The sequence below is a fragment of the Haliotis cracherodii genome, unplaced genomic scaffold (genome assembly GCF_022045235.1).
Source record: "Haliotis cracherodii isolate W230 unplaced genomic scaffold, xgHalCrac1.p SCAF_11, whole genome shotgun sequence".
In the NCBI taxonomy this organism is placed as follows: domain Eukaryota; kingdom Metazoa; phylum Mollusca; class Gastropoda; order Lepetellida; family Haliotidae; genus Haliotis; species Haliotis cracherodii.
In genome coordinates this window covers 47,414,683-47,434,179 of record NW_027266266.1, presented here as the reverse complement: position 1 = coordinate 47,434,179, position 19,497 = coordinate 47,414,683, and the positions used below count along the sequence as shown (strand labels likewise).

The following is a 19,497-nucleotide window of genomic DNA, read 5'->3' as shown; positions in this document are numbered from 1 at the left end:
CCTTCCGCTGATGGTAATCCTTTGACTCGTGAGAAGTCAATTAACCAAGTGACACTGAGTTACGTTTACGTACACAGCATAAAGCATCGACATCACCATTAGATCAACTCCGGATATATACCTTATTCATGTTATCAATGCGATAAACGTTAAACTTGTAAATAGTCACCTAGCAGGAACTACTCGTGATCTCTATATACCGATTTAATGTCTGCTTGCTAAATAGACCATTGTCTAACCTTATCGTTTCGATAGGTTCTCCTGTAGGTGTGGGTGTGGGTGAATAGTGGTTGATTAATGATAGACGGTGAGGTGCGTTGAAATGGGGTTTAACGTCGCGTTCAATATTATTGCAGATAACATGCTGCAGTATAACATGAATACCCCACTCTGACACAGTATACTGATTCCGAGACGACAAGGTCCTTGTTTTAACCCATTATGCCGAGCACCATGTGGGGTAACTGCAATTCCAATCTTTTAACGTCTTTTGGTATGACGCGGCCGGGGATCGAACCCCCGGACCTTCCGCTCTCCGGGAAGACGCTCTACCACTAGACCACGGAGGCGGTCGAATATCTATGGCCACACGTCGCAGTGTCAAATAGTTTGACACTGCATGATAAATGGGGCTGTTCACTCAAACACTGTATTCATACGCGATTTTAATGAAAGAAACCAAACAATGATTATTTGCAAGAATGACATTATATGAAAAAGAAATATTTCTCGTGTGTTTTCGTATTGTAAATATCAAGTATCAGGAACGCAAAAATGCATAATGTTCGCCAAAGCCTCAGATAAACAATTTTAATTCCTAAGACATGTATATGATATTTACAACACAGCAACCCACTCGCGGCTAATAATCTCTATATCCAATTCGGACTCACAGCATTAGCCTCCGCAATATATCGAATCAATTCGTACATACACTGTATATAATAGTGTGTATGATATATATATATATATATATATATATATATATATATATATATATATATATATATATATTCGTCTATCAAACCTACATGTTGACTAAATGGTGTAGGTGAGGCTGTGTTGGTGCTGTATGAAATTTATGTTTTCATGAATATCAATAAAGATGTGTCGGTTATATTGGCAGGGTGGAAACTACGGAATCTCATCATCATGAATTTACAAATAATAACTGACAAATAATACACATATATATATCCACACACACACACACACACACACACACACACACACACACACACACATACATACATACATATATATTTTAAGCTAAGATATGCTTAATTTTCTTTATAGGAGGTGAGGTGAAATGGGGTTTGACGTCGCGTCTAAGATTATTCTTTTATATACGTGTAGCGACGTGACCCGTGAAGATCCGGGGTAGAATAGGTCTTCAGCAACCCATGCTTACCTTAAAGGGCGACTATGCTTGTCGTATCGTAAGAGGCGACTAACGGGATCGGGCAGACAGGCTCTCTGACTTGGTTGATGCATGTCATCGTATCCCAATTTCGTGGATCGATGCTCATGATATCAATCACTGGATTGTCTTGTCCAGACTCGATTATTTACAGACCGCCGCCATACAGCTGGAATATTGCTGAGTGTGGCGTTAAACAACAAACAAAACCATAACAACCAAAGCGATCGTAGCGGGTAAGTGTGTGTTAAAGTATGGGAGCTACGACCACCTTAGGGCCACGATAGCTTTGCGAAACAGACCCCTGATACGATGACCATGGGCCACTATCAAATGTCTGTATGTCCAAAAATGTGTTCATACACTGCGACCTCTATGCCAAACGGTGATGGGGTCTGGTGCTTAAAACGCTGGCTGGTCATGCCGATGGCACAGATCTCTATTACATTCCCCACACTGTTGCTGTGTGAAGCCCATTTCTGGCGTTTCTCCGTCGTGATATTGCTGGAATATTGCTAAAAGCGGTCTAAAACCATACTAACTAACCACCCACTCCATACGTCATCATAAAGAGAACCATATATTCCAAATTTCAGCTTCCTCATTCTGGTAATTTCAAAGACGTTAACAGATTCAAGACTGCGTTACTTATATAAAGATAATTTGAGACCATAACATTACATTTTAGGCATAAATGTTTGTTTTTTTCAATATGGCTGCTGTGGCCCTTTAAGTTTTTGAGAAAAAGATTTCTATTTTTGTTCTTGTTTTAACCAAAGATACCTGGATAACAATTCGAATATTTATGGCTTGAAGAAACCGCAACCTCCGTATAGTAACAAACATCCATACAATTTCAGCTGAATCTATCTGGAGTAGTCGAGAAAGTAAAATGTTTGTGGACGACGACGGCGGTCGGCTTGAGACGCCACTAGCTTACGTTGCCTATTTTTGGCAGGTCAGCTAATAAGTAACGATTAGCCCAAAACCTTTGGAACAAGCGCCAGTGACATCTGTAAAGTTGGAAAATGCAAGCTTCATTGGTCTAGTTGTTTAAGAGAAGAATATGTTAAATGGCTTTTTGAATATTTATAATTTTTAATTCAGTTTAGGAAAAGCGTAACTAAATAATTTCAATAAATGGTAAAGATCCAAAAACACAAGAGTTGAAATAAATTAATTTAAAAATACTGCATAAAATCACACTGTGATCGATAATATTTACATTGACACCTGTAAAGATAGGTGAGTAATAGTCCATTGTTATTTAAAATATATCTCATATGCAATTGTAATACCTTCATTGATCCATGCATACAATAAGCCCCAGAGGCTTCACGTGCGGTCGCTGAACCGTTCAGGTGAGCTAAGAAAATCACAACCGCGAGGGACCTAGAAATCAACCGTATAGACTCTATTAAGAGGCGAGGGCACGGGTCGCCCAGTTGTCTAAGCCTCTCAATTCGCTGTGCAGAGTCACGTCCCTTGGCACACCAAAAACCTTTGATCGTAAAAGAGGAAATACGGTAATGATAACGCCCGGGTGCTTATCACGACGGCGATCTTGTCAATATAGTACAGTGACACGTTTGCCGACAACCATGCTACATCCTCCATTTTATAATTATTACTGCCTAATATCTTTTTATTTCTGAAGCGTATATTGCATTCACAGATAAAAACTGGCTTATAAACTGTATGTTGGTTATAACCATGCTCTGAAACACTCTTCCCAAAAGCACAATACTGTTCACGTTAGAACAAGCTCGACAGGTTTTGAATGGCGCTGTATTGGTAATATTCTGTCAAAATCGCGACCGGGGTACACCAGACATTTTCTTTACGTTAGAACAAGCTCGACAGATTTCAATGGCGCTGTATTGGTACCAGAAATGTCCTATACCTTCTTACATCAAACCCGGGGGTGACATATAAATATAAAAATGAGATTTCAATAAAATATACGACAGAAATACTATCAGCAGTGATCATGGTATGGACCAACAAGAAATCAATGCTTGTGAAATACATTTTTTTCTATATAACGTACTGACGCTTAACAAAGGACACAGATGGTGCAAGTGTTTTTTTATGTTATATTATTTGCTCGCATTAATCCAGGAAAATCAGTTACTCGCAGCTATGTTATTTTAACGCTAATGAAGTCTTTGATGGGCATTTAGAAGTTGCATGGGAGAACATGAATACATGACACGTTTTTTTATGGGTAGCAACTGCTTTTATTCTTTATACTATGGAAAGCAACTCCCTCATATACATTGTATTATACATATCTTAATATTTTATTCTTTATATTCTATATAAAGGATGCAAGAAGTTGCTATCCATAACAAAAGTGTCGTGTATTTAACATTAATGCTCTAGTATATAACATGCTAAACCTGATCGAGCAGCTGTATGATCTGCCTCTAATATTTCACATAAATTTCACCCGTGAGGTTCAGTTTGAACTAATATTCATCAACCCATGTTTGTCGGGGGCGACTAATTGCTCACTGATTCATGCAAGTTGTCGTATCCAAATTGAGTAGATCGATGGCAATCACTGGATTGTCCGTTCCAGGCTCGTTTAACTTATTTCAAGACTGTCGTCTGATGAATCTCATACAGTTGGAATATTGCTGAGTGCGGCTTAAACAAAAAACAAATACATACATTGTACTTCAAAACGTCGACGCTGAGGATTGTATAATATGTCACGGTCCTTGTATACACATCTCAGTCAATTAACAAATTCTTTGATTCACTCATGCGCAATGCAAATTGCCTGAAAATGACACCGATGTACTGTATATTGACTGATTCTACGACTAACATTATCACGAATGAGTAAATCTCTATTTGTTTCAGAAATTTGGGTAGAAATATCCAGGGATCGGACAAATAAAACGAGAAAAAAATATTATTAGAGAAAACAATACCATATTTTCGACAGAAAGACAAACTAATAATATTGATTTTATTTTTTATAACAAGCACAAATTGTTTCCCGAATTATGCGGTAGTATTTTGTCTCTCAAATTCAAAATTTTGCTCAAACACGTCGAAATTTAGACAATTTGAAGGTCTTTTTATGTTTTCATTTTTATTTTATGAGCACTTATGTCTTATCAGAAACGAAAACCAATGATACCGGGATATGTGAAGCCACAGGGCCACGTATAGCCATACTATACTGACTGTACTGGTTACACTAAAAAAAGAGAAGCTCTTTTTTTAGTGTGTCAGTACAGTATGGCTATACGTGGCCCTGTGTGTGAAGCAACAGAAGAATCGCCCTACGTGGATCGTCTGCTAGCGAGCACTTGTCAAGAGAGTTATCTCCTCTTGTTTATTTATGGACCAATCAAATTAACAGAAATCCGTCAAGCCCGATCCGATTCAGCATGGTTACAGGACGCTATTCAAGTTCCAGGTGACGTTAAGAAGTTTCCCAGGAAAGATATTATCGGACAACATGGGTTCTCGGATATTACATTCACAATAGCATGAGGTAAGCGGCACTCAGGCTTAACATTTTCACTTATTTCGCTATTCTTCTTCTGAGTTTAAATGTGTAAAGAGAAGACTGAGGATATGAAACTTCAAACAGTGCCTCGGTGGACGGTTTTGATCCGGCGGAGTACTCAATGTAAGGACAGCACATACTGGGGTAGACACTCGGTGATTAGGAAGGAAATCTGCTCCTTGAAAATGACTTCCATGGACCATTTTCGAAGGCAAGGGTATATTGCTCCAAACAAGTGAGCCCAAAATTCCAAAATCAACAATTTGTTTAAGTTCTGTCAGAATATTCTGAACAATAAATTAAAAGAAATACAAACACAATTGTCGAGTCTCTTAAGTTACCAAGTCATATTACAAAGTACCACTTACCAAATCTGGTGATAAGAAGTGTTGACTGTACATCTGGCTTCATTTTTTTATAATCTATTTTATTCGTTTTATTCAAATTTAATTAGATCTAAATAGTGTATATTGTTAACATACAACATGAATGATATTATCATATTTCCTTGTGTATAATGTACTCATTAACAAATATTACAGAGCTCCAGATAAGCTTTTGGTGTTGTGGGTATTTTACCCATGCATTTTAAAATCATTGGGTATCAGTAATTCTATCTGGGTATTCAAATTTCTGTTACCCACTAGTTTTTACACATGTGGGTATTTAAGTAAAATATTTAAAAACACTATTCATCTAGTCCCTGCAAACTTGTGTCATGTGGGTTTGAGAGCTTTATAGGACACAATAATACCACGATACTTCCACAAGAAAGTGTGATGGCAAATGATCATGATGTAACTGTCATCGTGGAGTTTGGCAAGATTGACAGAATGCCCGTTTATAATTTCAAGATAAGTTGCTGATTTGCTAATCGAATATGCAGGGTTACTTCACAATATTTTGATGATACGCACAAGTTTTATTTTTGTAGTGTATCTATAATGTTCGTTGCATATTTGATACGCTTGGGTTTTATTTTACAGCATATTTCTGCATTTCTGATGCGTATTTTATGCAGATACGCAGCTTATCATGAGCTCTGATATTACTGTTGTGTAGAGTGGAATATGCCTCATACATGCAGACAATACGTTTTGATTACTGTCCCCAAGGAAAGACAGTTTTATAATAACCGCTAGCATAAAACATGGAAAATAGCATGTCAACAAATTTGTATTAAAGCACACAAATTTGTCCTGTTATTACACTATCTGGTGTTCATTGTACATCTGGATTTATGTTTTTTATCTATTTTATTGATTTCATTTAAATTTAATTCAGTATTGGTGACGTTAATTATTCTAACCCAGATCTTTACGGGTGTATTCATTATACCAGTTATGGCAGCAATTTCAGTTGGCAAGAAGAGAAGAAATATTAAGAATCCACTTAATGTCAGCATTAATGTCAGCAATAATTATTGATATTTGTTTTAGCAACTTTTAAGTCAGTATTACAAATACACATATTCATGTATATTCTTCTGTTTTACAGCTGACTGAATACCACCATGTCTCGAACAGGAAATAAAGGCAAGGCAACTCGGCCTCTTGGATCACTCCGACACAATATCTCGGCACCAGACAAAATACTACACATCCCTCGACTGACAAGCAAGATAGATGGGACGTATCAGGGTATCCAAGGCAACGCAATGTCTGTACCCCCGCCAACATCGCGGGAATCAACTCAGCGGGAAAGTTCTGGAGATGCAGACAAGGGGAAGAATTCTGCCCGGTCTACTGGATCATCCAGTGTCAAGTCCCAGGACCTTGTGGATAGGAAGGAACTGAAAGATGCTTTAGTAAGTTCTGAAACTAGTATAGATGTATCACAGTATGAAAGATGGGACACAGTTTGTGACACTTCTTATTCAGACTCGATTACCCAGTGTATTATTCTCCACTAAGCTTTGTTATCAAATGACATCTTCAATGTTTCGTCCATGATTCAAACAAGCAATGATATCACCAGTGACACTTCTTATTCAGACTCGATTATCCAGTGATTTATATCTCCATTTTATTGTGATAAATACCTCAGACAAATTCTCGACTAAGCTTTGTTATCAAATGATACTAAAATTCTTAATTAGACCTGATTATCCGGTGTATTTCTTTTATGATGTCCCGGTTGGGTAGCCTAATGGTTAAAGCCTAAGGGTACAATGTGTGGAGCCCATTTCTGGTGTCCCCCGCCGTGATATTGCTGAAATATTGCTAAAAGCGGCGTAAAACCATACTCACTGACCCAAAAATGCAGGTTTGGGAAATATTGATTGGTTGTTGATTTCATGCCAGTGAGTGGGCGAAGATCTGTGGGTTTTTTTGGTGGTAAGCAAGTGAGATGGAGATGTTGATGTCATTTTCAAAGCCAAACTATTATTGATGAATGGGTCCAGGGATCATTATTAAATGGAGAAGAGTATGAGACCTGTTTAGTGTTATCATCATGATTTTAACAATGTACTGGTATGCTGAAATGCAATTACTTTAAAATCAAGCCTTTTTCTCCAAATTGATACTTTTCTCTATGAAGATCTGACAGATCCTCCATAAGAGCACAAGTTCGGTGAATCCGTAGCTAACTAAAGGGTGCATAGCCAGTCAGATGTCAACTCTCTAAAATTGGCATGCCAGAAACCTATGATCCTGGGTTTGAATGCTGGTTTGTCCTGATTAATTTATGTTTCTAGGTTTGTCAGCAGCATTGCCATGCTCCTGGGTTTCCCCAAAGTGGTAAACGTCTCTGACCAGCATCACTTCAGGCTTTCCTGCCACTTTAAGCTGAAACGCTCTGATATAACAGGAATACTGTTCAAAGCTGTGTTAAATCCAACACACTCTCTTTGGAGAGAGGTTTCGAATTGGACTAAATTTGAATTGCATTGTGTTCTGTTCAACAACAAACAAAAACACCCCATATCAACCAACATAGTTTACAACATGTTTTGAATTGCGTTATGTAGATGAAATTGTTGACACAACTTGTTTATGAAATTTACACAAGAAATAAAAATACCCAATTCATATTTATTTTGCTCTGTGTGAAATGTCTCTGTGTATTGTTAGGCAAGAGAGAAGGAACTAAAGCTGATGATTGCAGACCTAGAAAAAATCATTGAGGAGTTACGGGCCCTGCTGGCCTTGAGAGACCAGGAGATAGCTGATCTTAAGGACAAGATCCGGACACAGGTTAGACATTAGCAGATGATATAGCATTGATTAGAAGGCTTATAAGGGTCTACTGGAGTCAAATGATTTTATTAGTTTTTTGTTTTCCTTTAATCTATTTTTGTATTCAGCTAAAATTTACAATTTTAAATGCTTTGGCTGACAATGGTGTGTTTTCAAGTCCTAAGTGTATCAAGTGAGACTGAATATGCCCCATTCTGGATCTGTTGCTGGACTTTTGCAAATAATACCTGCATCACTCATTATGAAAATAATGTGATAGTAAAGTTGCTGTGCAGAGTTGCATCCCTTTAGTGAGTCCAGGATCCTATGAATGTAGTTTCAAATCCCAGATTTGTCCTGATTATGATCCTTGGTATGACAACACCATAGTCATGCTTTTCGGATTCTTCAAGGTGATAAATGTCTCAGACCTTCATAATCTAGGGCCTAAATCCCACACAAAGCTGTACTGTCAAACAAATAAAATATTTTTCATGGCGACTCAAAACCCAACTCGCACACCAACTACACAGTATCAAGTAACGCTGCACATTGCAGTAAAGGGAAACGCTCTCAGTCACTGTGATAAGCATTCAGTCATTCGAGTTAAAAAACAATGAAGTTAGCACTCAACTATATGAAAGTACTTGGGTGAGTTCATTGAAAACTTTGAGCCATTTCGAAAATATTTGTTATTGCATAATTTGGGGAATAATTTCAGACATGTGACGGCTGAGGCCACAACCGTGACCACTGAGTGGTTGGAACCCATATGTTGATTTTGTAAAATGCTCTCTGATTGAACTATCTATATGTGCGTTGGTATCATATTTTAGCACAGACAAGTTGGCTTCGGATAGCAAGGATGAAAACTAGACTTAAATATATGATAGTGTACATTCTTGCTTCAGGAAAATGCTTTTCAAGAGAACAAAGGGCTTACTTACTTACCTACTTATTTACTTGTTCAGGGGGAAGAGCACAAGGTTATCCTGCAGAAAGAGAAAAGTAGACACGCAGACACTCAGGCTTTACTGGAGGAGACTCGCTCAGAATTGGAGGATGCACAGGATCGGGAAGATGCAATACGCAGAGACATGTCCCTCAAACTCAGTGAACAGAAGACAGAGGTGAGGATGTGTCCCATGTGGCTGTACAATACTCGCTCATCTGTACTGTGTGGGATAATAATAATGATACTGCATATTAATATTTCACCATGTCTACTCCTTATTACCCTGGTCAATGGATCTGTGCACATTTTAATTTTTTTCTCAGTTCCCTGGGAAGTATTCAATGTGTCTAGCTGTCAGGCAGGTTTAGTCATGCATTTGGGAGAGTTGGCAGTGTTGCATTGGTGAAACACTTGCAGAAAGACAAACATTTGACAACAGCATGGATAGTTGCTCATGCGCCTGGTCTCATTAAAATTAGACCTTAGTTCTTGCTACCGCTAAACAAAGATCTGAGGACATCCCATAAGGGGTCACATCAGAACGACCTTTCATCCGACCAATCAGAGCGTCGCTTACCAGATCATGAAAGTGACAGTTGGAATGTGATTTCTAATCATGCATCCTCAAAAACTTTAACGCGGGGTATTCCGAACGATAGTTACGGGTTTAACGACTGAATCCATACAATCTGGATCATCTATTAGCGATTCCAGAGTGCTCTTTTGTTAAGGTTTCAAATTTTTGATCGTGAATTTGTCAAAATATGTTTCGAAGCATTGTCGCCAATTTGAAAATAGTGCTGTAAAGCACAAGAAAGCTGATTGATCATTCCATTGGTCGGTCAAAGTTCGCACAAGGTCGGTCTGAAGTGACCCTTATGGGATGTCCTCAGATCTTTGTTTAGCGGTAGAGAGAACTAAGATCTGATTTTAATGAGATTGCTCATGCGCCCAACCACTAGTTTGCCTCGTCCAGACTTGGTTACTTACTGTCATGTTATAGCTAGTATACACTGTTGAGTGGAGACTAAGATGTCATTCACTCACTAACTGGTATCAAGACATTACTGTCATGGTCGATTTATTCCATTATGTGATCTATTGTAGTTGGAGAAAAACTATGCAGAGATGTTGACAGAGAAAGACAAAGAGATCTCGATACGTGATGTCAAACTCAACAGGCTTAAGCAACAGATGGCTGACACTCTGAAGGGAAACTCCTGGTAAGTGGAGTGGACAGGGAGGGGTAAATTAGGCATGGAAGGGTAAAGTGGACAGGAAAGGGTCTTTTGGATAGGAGGGTTGAGGTCAGAAGGACTGGGAGATGTCAAATGGGAGGTGAGGGGTCAAGTGGTCAGGGATGGTCAGATGGAAAGGGAGGGTCAGGAGGACAGCAAGATGTCAGCTGGAAGGTTGAGGGGTCAGGAGAACAGGGAGATGGAAGTGGTGTGGTCAGGGATGGTCAGATGGAAAGGGAGGGGTCAGGAGGACAGGGAGATCGAAGGGGAGTGGTCAGGGATGGTCAGATGGAACGGGAGGGGTCAGGAGGACAGGGAGATGGAAGGGGAGTGGTCAGGGATGGTCAGATGGAAGGGAGGGGTCAGGAGGACAGGGAGATGGAAGGGGAGTGGTCAGGGATGGTCAGATGGAAGGGGAGGGGTCAGGAGAACAGGGAGATCGAGGGGGAGTGGTCAGGGATGGTCAGATGGAAAGGGAGGGGTCAGGAGGACAGGGAGATGTCAGATGGAAGGGTAGGAGTCAGAAGAACAGGGAGATGGAAGGGGAGTGGTCAGGGATGGTCAGATGGAAGGGGAGGGGTCAGGAGAACAGGGAGATCGAGGGGGAGTGGTCAGGGATGGTCAGATGGAAAGGGAGGGACGGGAGGACAGGGAGATGTCAGATGGAAGGGTAGGAGTCAGGAGAACAGGGAGATGGAAGGGGAGTGGTCAGGGATGGTCAGATGGAAAGGGAGGGGTCAGAACAGGGAGATGTCAGATGGAAGGGTAGGAGTCAGGAGAACAAGGAGATGGAAGGGGAGTGGTCAGGGATGGTCAGATGGAAGGGGATGGGTCAGGAGAACAGGGAGATGTCAGATGGAAGGGGAGGGTCATGTCAACAAGTACGTTTCAGATGAAAGGGGAGGGGTCAGGAGGACAGGGAAAGATCAGATGGAAGGGGAGGAGTCAAGAGAACAGGGAGATGGAAGGGGAGTGGTCAGATGGAAAGGGAGGGGTCAGGAGGACAGGGAGATGTCAGATGGAAGGGGAGGAGTCAGGAGAACAGGGAGATGGAAGGGGAGTGGTCAGGGATGGTCAGATGGAAGGGGAGGAGTCAGGGGGACAGGGAGACAGAAGGGGAGTGGTCAGGGATGGTCAGATGGAAGGGAGGGGTCAGGAGGACAGGGAGATGTCAGATGGAAGGGGAGGAGTCAGGAGGACAGGGAAAGATCAGATGGAAGGGGAGGAGTCAGAAGAACAGGGAGATGGAAGGGGAGTGGTCAGGGATGGTCAGATGGAAAGGGAGGGGTCAGGAGAACAGGGAGATGTCAGATGAAGGGGAGGGGTCAGGTGAACAAGTACGTTTCAGATGGAAGGGGAGGGGTCAGGAGGACAGGGAAGGATGAGATGGAAGGGGAGTGGTCAAGGATGGTCAGATGGAAAGGGAGGGGTCAGGAGGACAGGGAGATGTCAGATGGAAGGGGAGAAGTCAGGAGAACAGGGATATGGAAGGGGAGTGGTCAGGGATGGTCAGATGGAAAGGGAGGAGTCTGGAGGACAGGGAGATGTCAGATGGAAGGGGAGGGGTCAGGAGAACAGGGAGATAGAAGGGGAGTGGTCAGGGATAGTCAGATGGAAAGGGAGGGGTCAGGAAAACAGGGAGATGTCAGATGGAAGGGGAGGGGTCAGGAGGACAGGGAGATGGAAGGGGAGTGGTCAGGGATGGTCAGATGGAAAGGGAGGGGTCAGAACAGGGAGATGTCAGATGGAAGGGGAGGGTCAGGAGGACAGGGAAAGATCAGATGGAAGGGGACGGGTCAAGTGGACAGGGACGAATGAGATGGAAGGGGAGGTGTCAAGTGTACAGGGAGATTGTCAGAAGGACAGGGAGATGTCAAATGAGCAGGGAAGGTTCAGGAGGACTTTCAAGGGGTTAGAGTTGTCATTTGACAGCAGAAGGGACTTTTGACACAAACAATTCGTAGTCTACCATTATCCTGATTACATGGTAACTAATCCCTATCACCATGGTTACATTGCATCTTGCTGTAGGGAACGGCAACAACAGCTGGAGGAGCTGACCAAGGAACTAGCACGTATTCAGGACGAGGCCGACCTCCTGAGGATGAAACTCAAGGCTTATGCCAAGAACAAGGCGGTACAGTGATTACCCTGTTGTAAAATGAATGGAAGCATTTTGTGCAATCTGATTTTTTGATAGTTGTTGATAGTTGTTGTTGGGATTTCTAACCCCGAATCTTCTGGACTGGGAATACTTTTCTTGATAAGTATCTTTTACTTCTCACCCTCAGATTTAGAAAACATGATTACAGCTTGGCAAAAAGTATACCACATTCATCATATATTTATTTTCATCAGTATTGATCAAAAGCAATTTTGATTTAGCAGATTCTTCCCTGCATTATGACGACCGCCTCCGTGGTCTAATGGTAGAGCGTCTGCCCGGAGTGCGGAAGGTCCGGGGTTCTATCCCCGGCTGCGTCATACCAAAAGACGTTAAGAGATGGTACTTGTTGTTACCATGTCTGGCGCTCGGCATTAAGGGGCAAAAGCAAGGACTGGTCGGCTCGGAGTCAGTATACTGTGGGGTATTCATGTTAAACTGCGGCATGGTATCTCAGTGGCTATCACTATAAATTGGCATCAGTCCACACTAGTACAAGCAGCCACACACTCGTGCATGCACGTCGCTATGTAAATGCAAAAATCTTGGGCGCGACGTTAAACCCAATTTCACCTCACCTCTCCTTCCCTGCATTATGCCAACCAGTCATGTAAAATAGTCACGGAAGCATATGATGTCATCCATTATAGCATTTAAGAGGGACATCAGTTTCATGGTGATAAACATTATTATTTTAGATTTGCCGTTATGAGTATTTGAAGCCAAGAAATGAGGTGAAATGGGGTTTAACATCGCATTCAGGATTATTGCTCTTATATAGCAATGTGTGTGTCTGTGCAGGGGGATGCTCTGTTCTCTAGATCATGGAGGCAGTATAGGCTTGGAAATTGTCTTTGCAACAGATTGTGCAGGGTCCTACAGGGTTTAACCTTGACTTAAAAAAGTAGGGGTCCAGGAGACCCCCAATAATTAATGTTAAGGGTCCTTGCAGGCAACATGAGGGTCCTGTAAAGTACTGTATGTTTAGATAATTACTCTAGAGTCTGGAATGAATCAATGATCATGTGGACAGCGGCCAATGAACATGTGGACAGTGATGGATGAAATGATAGACATTCGTAACTGTTCTTCATGCATTCTACGGCCAATCTCAACATTTGAGCATACTGGACGTACATTTGTGTGGTCGCATTAAACCCTGCTCCCAACGTCTACCTCCTGGCATGTCGTATAACACTTCATGTACAGCTTAATCCCTCTGTGTATTATGTCACAGTTTTCATATCTCTGAATTTAACTTGAAACTAGGTTTCAAAATCAGAGCAAATTGGTTGAAACCTGTATTAAAAATCACTTGATGAAACCATCGTGACTTGATACCATCAGCGATATATTGTATGAGAACTGGAAGTCTTTGATGCAAGTTAGCAATTCAGTGAATGTTGTTTCATGCCAGTCAGCGCTAAAATTGATATAATCATGTTTTGTGACATGCAGTTATCTCCCCTTGTAACTTCTACTACTTTCAGCCCAGTCACAAACAGTCCTCCGCAGAATAGGTTACCTAGTACTACAGCAATTCTTACTGCTACTCCTGCTAAAGTGGCTCAATTGCTGCTAAAATTTATTATAACTGCTGCTAATACTGCTACTGCATCTTGCTACTACTACTACTACTACTACCACTACTACTGCTGCTAATACTACTTCAATTATTATTATTATTATAATATTATAATACTGCAGCTATCCAGGTATTTATTTTATTTTCATTATTGCTGCTACTATTCCTGCAACTGTTAATATTTATTACCATGACTGCTTCTCTTCTGCTCCTGCTCCTGCTCCTGCTGCCACAGCACCTACTCCAACAATGGATGCTGTCATTACAATTCATCAATCCCTTCACGGTAGTCTGCAGTGTGTTGTCTCCCCTTGCAGGGTAGCTGCTCTAACTGCCCCGACATGATGGCCAAGCTGGACCGTGCCCACCTGATGGTGAAGGATAGAGATCACACCGTGAAGGAGATAAAGGCTGTGTGCAGCAAGATGGAGAAACAGCTGACTCAGCAGGACCAGCTCCTCAAGTCCTGGGCAGACAGCAAGGGCTACAAGGTGCCACTTCCAAAATGACCCACACTGAACTAGTGATTATCAACAGGGACTCATTGCCAGGGTTTGCTGCATGGCTGCATGGAGATAATTTTTGCCTGTCAGCTTGACCAACTCTGCACCAAAGGGTATTACTCACATTGAGATATCATAAAGACATAATATGGACATATTAAGACATGATATTTCTTTCAGAAAGAAAGTGACTTTTATTGAGACAGCTAAGAGGTTCAATATTTCTGTCTGTTGTCTAAATAGATGGACAGAGGAATGCAGAGATTACGTTTTTTCCTGAAATTGGTGCATCTCAGATACGTTTAGCCATGGACAATCTTTGATGTCATTCATTATGCAGATCGCATGCTATATTCTAGCAAGACGTGCCAGCGAAACATGATACATAGATTTGAAAACGAACATGATCATTTAAGTGAAAATCTTTTGCTTCCCAGATTCATCAGATGAAAAATATTTCTGCCATTGTTGACTCTTGACATTAACAGCTCACCACAGCCAATACATGTACGGTCACATCTACTCATACTACATACCTCCAGGGCAGCACAGGGAAGACTTGCCTTCAAGCATGGGACCCATGTGCAGCTCTGTTACACAGATTATACATACATTGGTTCAGTTTGTTTTATGTCTTCAAAGATATTTTTCTGTCTGCTTGATTCATCTACTCACTGATACTGTCCTCCAGGACAGCACAGGGAAGACTTGCCTTCAAGCATGGGACCCATGTGCAGCTCTGTTACACTGATTTTACATACAATGGCTCAGTTTGTTTTATGTCTTCAAAGATATTTTTCTGTCTGCTTAATCATCTACTCACTGATAGTGAAAACTATTTGTTGATGAATATTTGTTGAGTAAATCAGTTGAGCATTACATTATAGCACAATTATAATTATGTTTAATATTATGTTGGAAGTGAAGTTGAAGGTAATTCTGAGTAAAGTAACATAACCAAGATAAGTGGTTTTGATTTTGTTTGAATCCCAGAATTTATCACATCTTTGTTGTATGTAGCTCATTAAATTGCAATCGTTGTATTTAATATGTATGCAGTTTGAACTGCAGACTCAACTTATTTGTCGATATCATTTTACATGCCAGTATTCTCTTTGTGCCACATGAAAGAACATTTCATTGTAAACCACATATTTATATGAAGAATGGCTAATACAGTTAGTCTGAGAATCTGCAAATTAGGACAAGCCTGGTTCTGGAAACTGGTGTTGGAAATCACAGAAACCACATTATCATGTATCTTCCCTCTCTAGTCTACAATCTACACAATGTCAGGTAACTAAAGCATGGGATGAGTATTCATGTGATGTATTCAGTGTGTGCCTGTTTGTGAATGTCTTAAGCATAAGTGACACAATACATTACCGGGGTAGTTAATGAAGGTACACATGTACTCTTTGAAAAGACAGTCTTTGTAAACCAGGCACAGAGGCATCGTGAGGCTGTTTTCACACATCACATATCATCAAATGTTTACATCAATATTGATGCATGCAGGAGTGTATTAAATGACTCAGAACTTCAAACATTCCTCATGCCAAAACAGTTTGATGTGTTTTCTTTGTCATTGACAAAATGTTATTGATTGTTGTATATACCACTAAACATTATACAATTCATTGCAAACCAGTGGTATACTTCCTGTTGTACTTTGTTATAGTTATTTTTGTAAATGTAGTTTCGTTGCTATATTTTTATTGGCCTGGCAAACCTGGAGAAGTAAATAACAGAAACACATGCACCTGGAATATAATCAAGCACCGCTAACTACAAATTTCCATATCAAATAGGTGGTTCTTAGTCTGGTAGGCACATGATCTTTGAAGTAAGCTGTGATATAATAATGATAATGATAATAATAATGGCATTTAATGCTGAGGTTCTGATAGAAAGAGGAAGGTTGTTCCAAGGCATAGATCTGCTGTTGTCCTGATAGAAAGAGCAAGGTTGTTCCAAGGCATAGATCTGCTGTTGTCCTGATAGAAAGAGCAAGGTTGTTCCAAGGCATAGATCTGCTGTTGTCCTGATAGAAAGAGCAAGGTTGTTCCAAGGCATGGATCCGCTGTGGTCCTGCTGGAAAAAGGAAGGTTGTTCAAAGGCACGGAACTTTTGTGGCCCTGATAGAAAGAGGAAGGTAGCTCCAAGACATGGGTCCACTGTGTTCCTGATAGAAAGAGGAAGGTAGCTCCAAATTAGTGGGGCTGCCATGTTCCTGATAGAAAGAGGAAGGTAGCTCCAAATTACTGGGGCTGCTGTGTTCCTGATAGAAAGAGGAAGGTAGCTCCAAATTAGTGGGGCTGACATGTTCCTTGTTGTTCCAAGGTACTAGGACTGCTATTGAGAAGTCACCCGATGATGTGTTTATACATGGGCTTGTATAACAGTAAGCATTCATCAGCAGCTGAGAGAATGACATGGCTTATGCATCCTGAGGAGATTCCTGAGGTATAAACATGGGTGGTTATCCATGTTATAGATGCAGTTGTGTGATCCGAGAGTCTTGAATTCAATTCCTTGTTTAATTGGTAACCAATCAAAGGGCTTGTACAGCTGGTGAAATGTGATCAAAGTATGCCAAGTGTTTGTAACAATCCATACTGCTGGATTCTGGATTGTTGCAATTTTGACAATGTTGTCCTCAGGCTCTCAATAGTTCCCAGTAGTAACTATAGTGACTATAGTACCAGTAAGTTGAAAAAAACAGTACTAATTAGTGATGTTTTAATCATGTCTTCTTGATTTATCATATGGTAATACATTTAATATATAACATAAGTAATAATATTGCATTAATGGATATTCATTCAGTCACAGTTACCATGCAGAGTTGTCTCCTAAGGAGCTCCAGGATCTGCTGATGTCGGTTGAAATCCCAGATCTGTGTCACTTTGGGGGATTTTCTCCCATATTAAGTTGACACACATTGGTTCTGATTGCTTTCCTGTATTCAGAGTATCTAACATTTTCAAAGTTATCTTTTTCATCTTAATGTCCTAATAAAGAAAGGAGAGAGTCATTGTGTATTCTAGTGCACTTGTTCTTATCTGGTATAACATCAAGTTCATCATTCCCAATAGAGGTGTATAGGGAACTCACTTCCATTGTCAACAGTTTGGCATAAAAGAATAACAAATAATAGCAAACTACTTAAAACATTTCAACCTCAATTATTGATAAAACTTTTATCTATAAGAACACATCCAAATTTCAATTGCAGTATGCTAATTTCTTCATGCACTTTTGACAGCAGTAGAAACTAAGAGTTTTAGCCAACTAGTCCTTATAATGGTAACATAGCAAAACCCTGAAAAAGGGCAAATTTCTACTTGTCCTTAGGATACCTTGACTATTGGGCAGCTTGGCAAGGACTATAGGACTAGTGCCAATTTCTAACACTGCTTTAATATTTCCTTAAGTTCTAACATGCAGTGACATTTAGTTGATGACATCACTCAAAACACTCAAATTGTTTAGAACATTGTGGTGCTACTCGCATTCCATCTTCCCGAGGCATGAGAGTTACCTGACTATAAAAGTCCACTTTCCACCCTTGCCAAACTAGGTTGGTATTACGGAGTTAGATTTTGGCTGGACTAACGAGTCCATGCAGTCCAATCAGAATTGCACGATGAAATCGAAATCCGGTTCGTAAACTGAAATGCAGATTTCGGTCAATGCAGGGTTTGCAAAGCATGTGCACCGCCAACTCGTTGTCAACAGATATTTTCCAAATCTTTTCATGTTTTTAATCAATGTGCTCGCATGATTTGATTAATTTCGCGATGTAAGACCCGTTTTATCACATTATGGAACTTGATTATCGATCAGATCGTCTTGACTGTAAGCCGCCATTTTGTTCGAAGCTAAAGCAAGTGATACGAGAGGTGGAATCTGATTGGTCCATAGGAGAGGCATAGAAGAGACATAACTCATAATAGCCACTGGTGGCGCTTCAATCGAGCCCAGGAATTCCAGCCTAGTTCGGCAAGGGTGGAAAGTGGTCTTTTAAAGTCAGTTAACTCTCTTGCCTCGGGAAAATGCTCGCATTCCCCCTTGTCGTAAGATGGGTGGTCAGGTAGCCAAGTTGTTAAAGCGTTCTCTCGTCACGCCGAAGACCCGGGTTTAATTCCCCACAAGGGTACAATGTGTGAAGCCCATTTCTGGTGTCTCCCAACAGTGATATTGCTGTAATATTGCTAAAAGTGGAGTAAAACCATACCCACTCACTTTGTTGTAAGAATACAGGACTGACTTTTAGTGATTGATGTTTGCCTTAACAGAGTGACATAAAGTAGGTTGATCATCCCTGATGCAAGACAGTTAAAGTTGCATGGTGAACACGCAGCCATAAAAGCAGCTATCCCTAACTGAATTAGTGTCCCACTCTTTAGGCCTTTTTAGTATTAGTTGGTTTACAAAAGATTTGATCTAAAATTCAATGTAGGAGGTTGGAATAAAATAGCATTAATTTTCAACTAATACATTAATATTTTTGTTTGTTGTTTAACGCCGCAAGCTATATCACGGCAGTCTGTAAATAACGGAGTCTGGACCAGACAATCCAGTGATTGACATCATGAGCATCGATCTAAGCAATTCAACATTACTACTGCGAATGAAAAACAAACTCGTAGGTCCATCACAGAAGTATGATTGTGAGATGATAGACCATTTTTTTCTCTTTAGAATAAACTTTTTACATATTAATCACCATTTCTTACAAATAGTAGTGTTAGAATTTATTCATTTCACTTATTTGTAAAATAGTGTACAACAAAATAAAATTGAGTCATGTTATTTTTAATTTCAGGAATTTTTGTCAGCTTGTCCTGTAAACCTACAAAATAACATATAAGGCCTTAATAGGTATTTTTACAAGTAAAGTGATGAGCAACACACTTTG

The 19,497-nt window shown here is 40.4% G+C and overlaps 1 protein-coding gene across 1 annotated transcript; it reads left to right on the top strand.

Moving 5' to 3' along the window:
• The first annotated feature begins 4,825 nt into the window (after window positions 1–4,825).
• Window positions 4,826–15,963, top strand: LOC139455895 (adventurous-gliding motility protein Z-like). Its single transcript, XM_071237441.1, has 7 exons — window positions 4,826–4,934; window positions 6,447–6,756; window positions 8,024–8,146; window positions 9,100–9,258; window positions 10,191–10,306; window positions 12,353–12,458; window positions 14,388–15,963. Exons 2-7 carry the CDS (start codon window positions 6,463–6,465, stop codon window positions 14,577–14,579), a joined length of 990 nt encoding a protein of 329 aa, XP_071093542.1. The 5' UTR covers window positions 4,826–4,934; window positions 6,447–6,462; the 3' UTR covers window positions 14,580–15,963.
• Window positions 15,964–19,497: the final 3,534 nt, after the last annotated feature.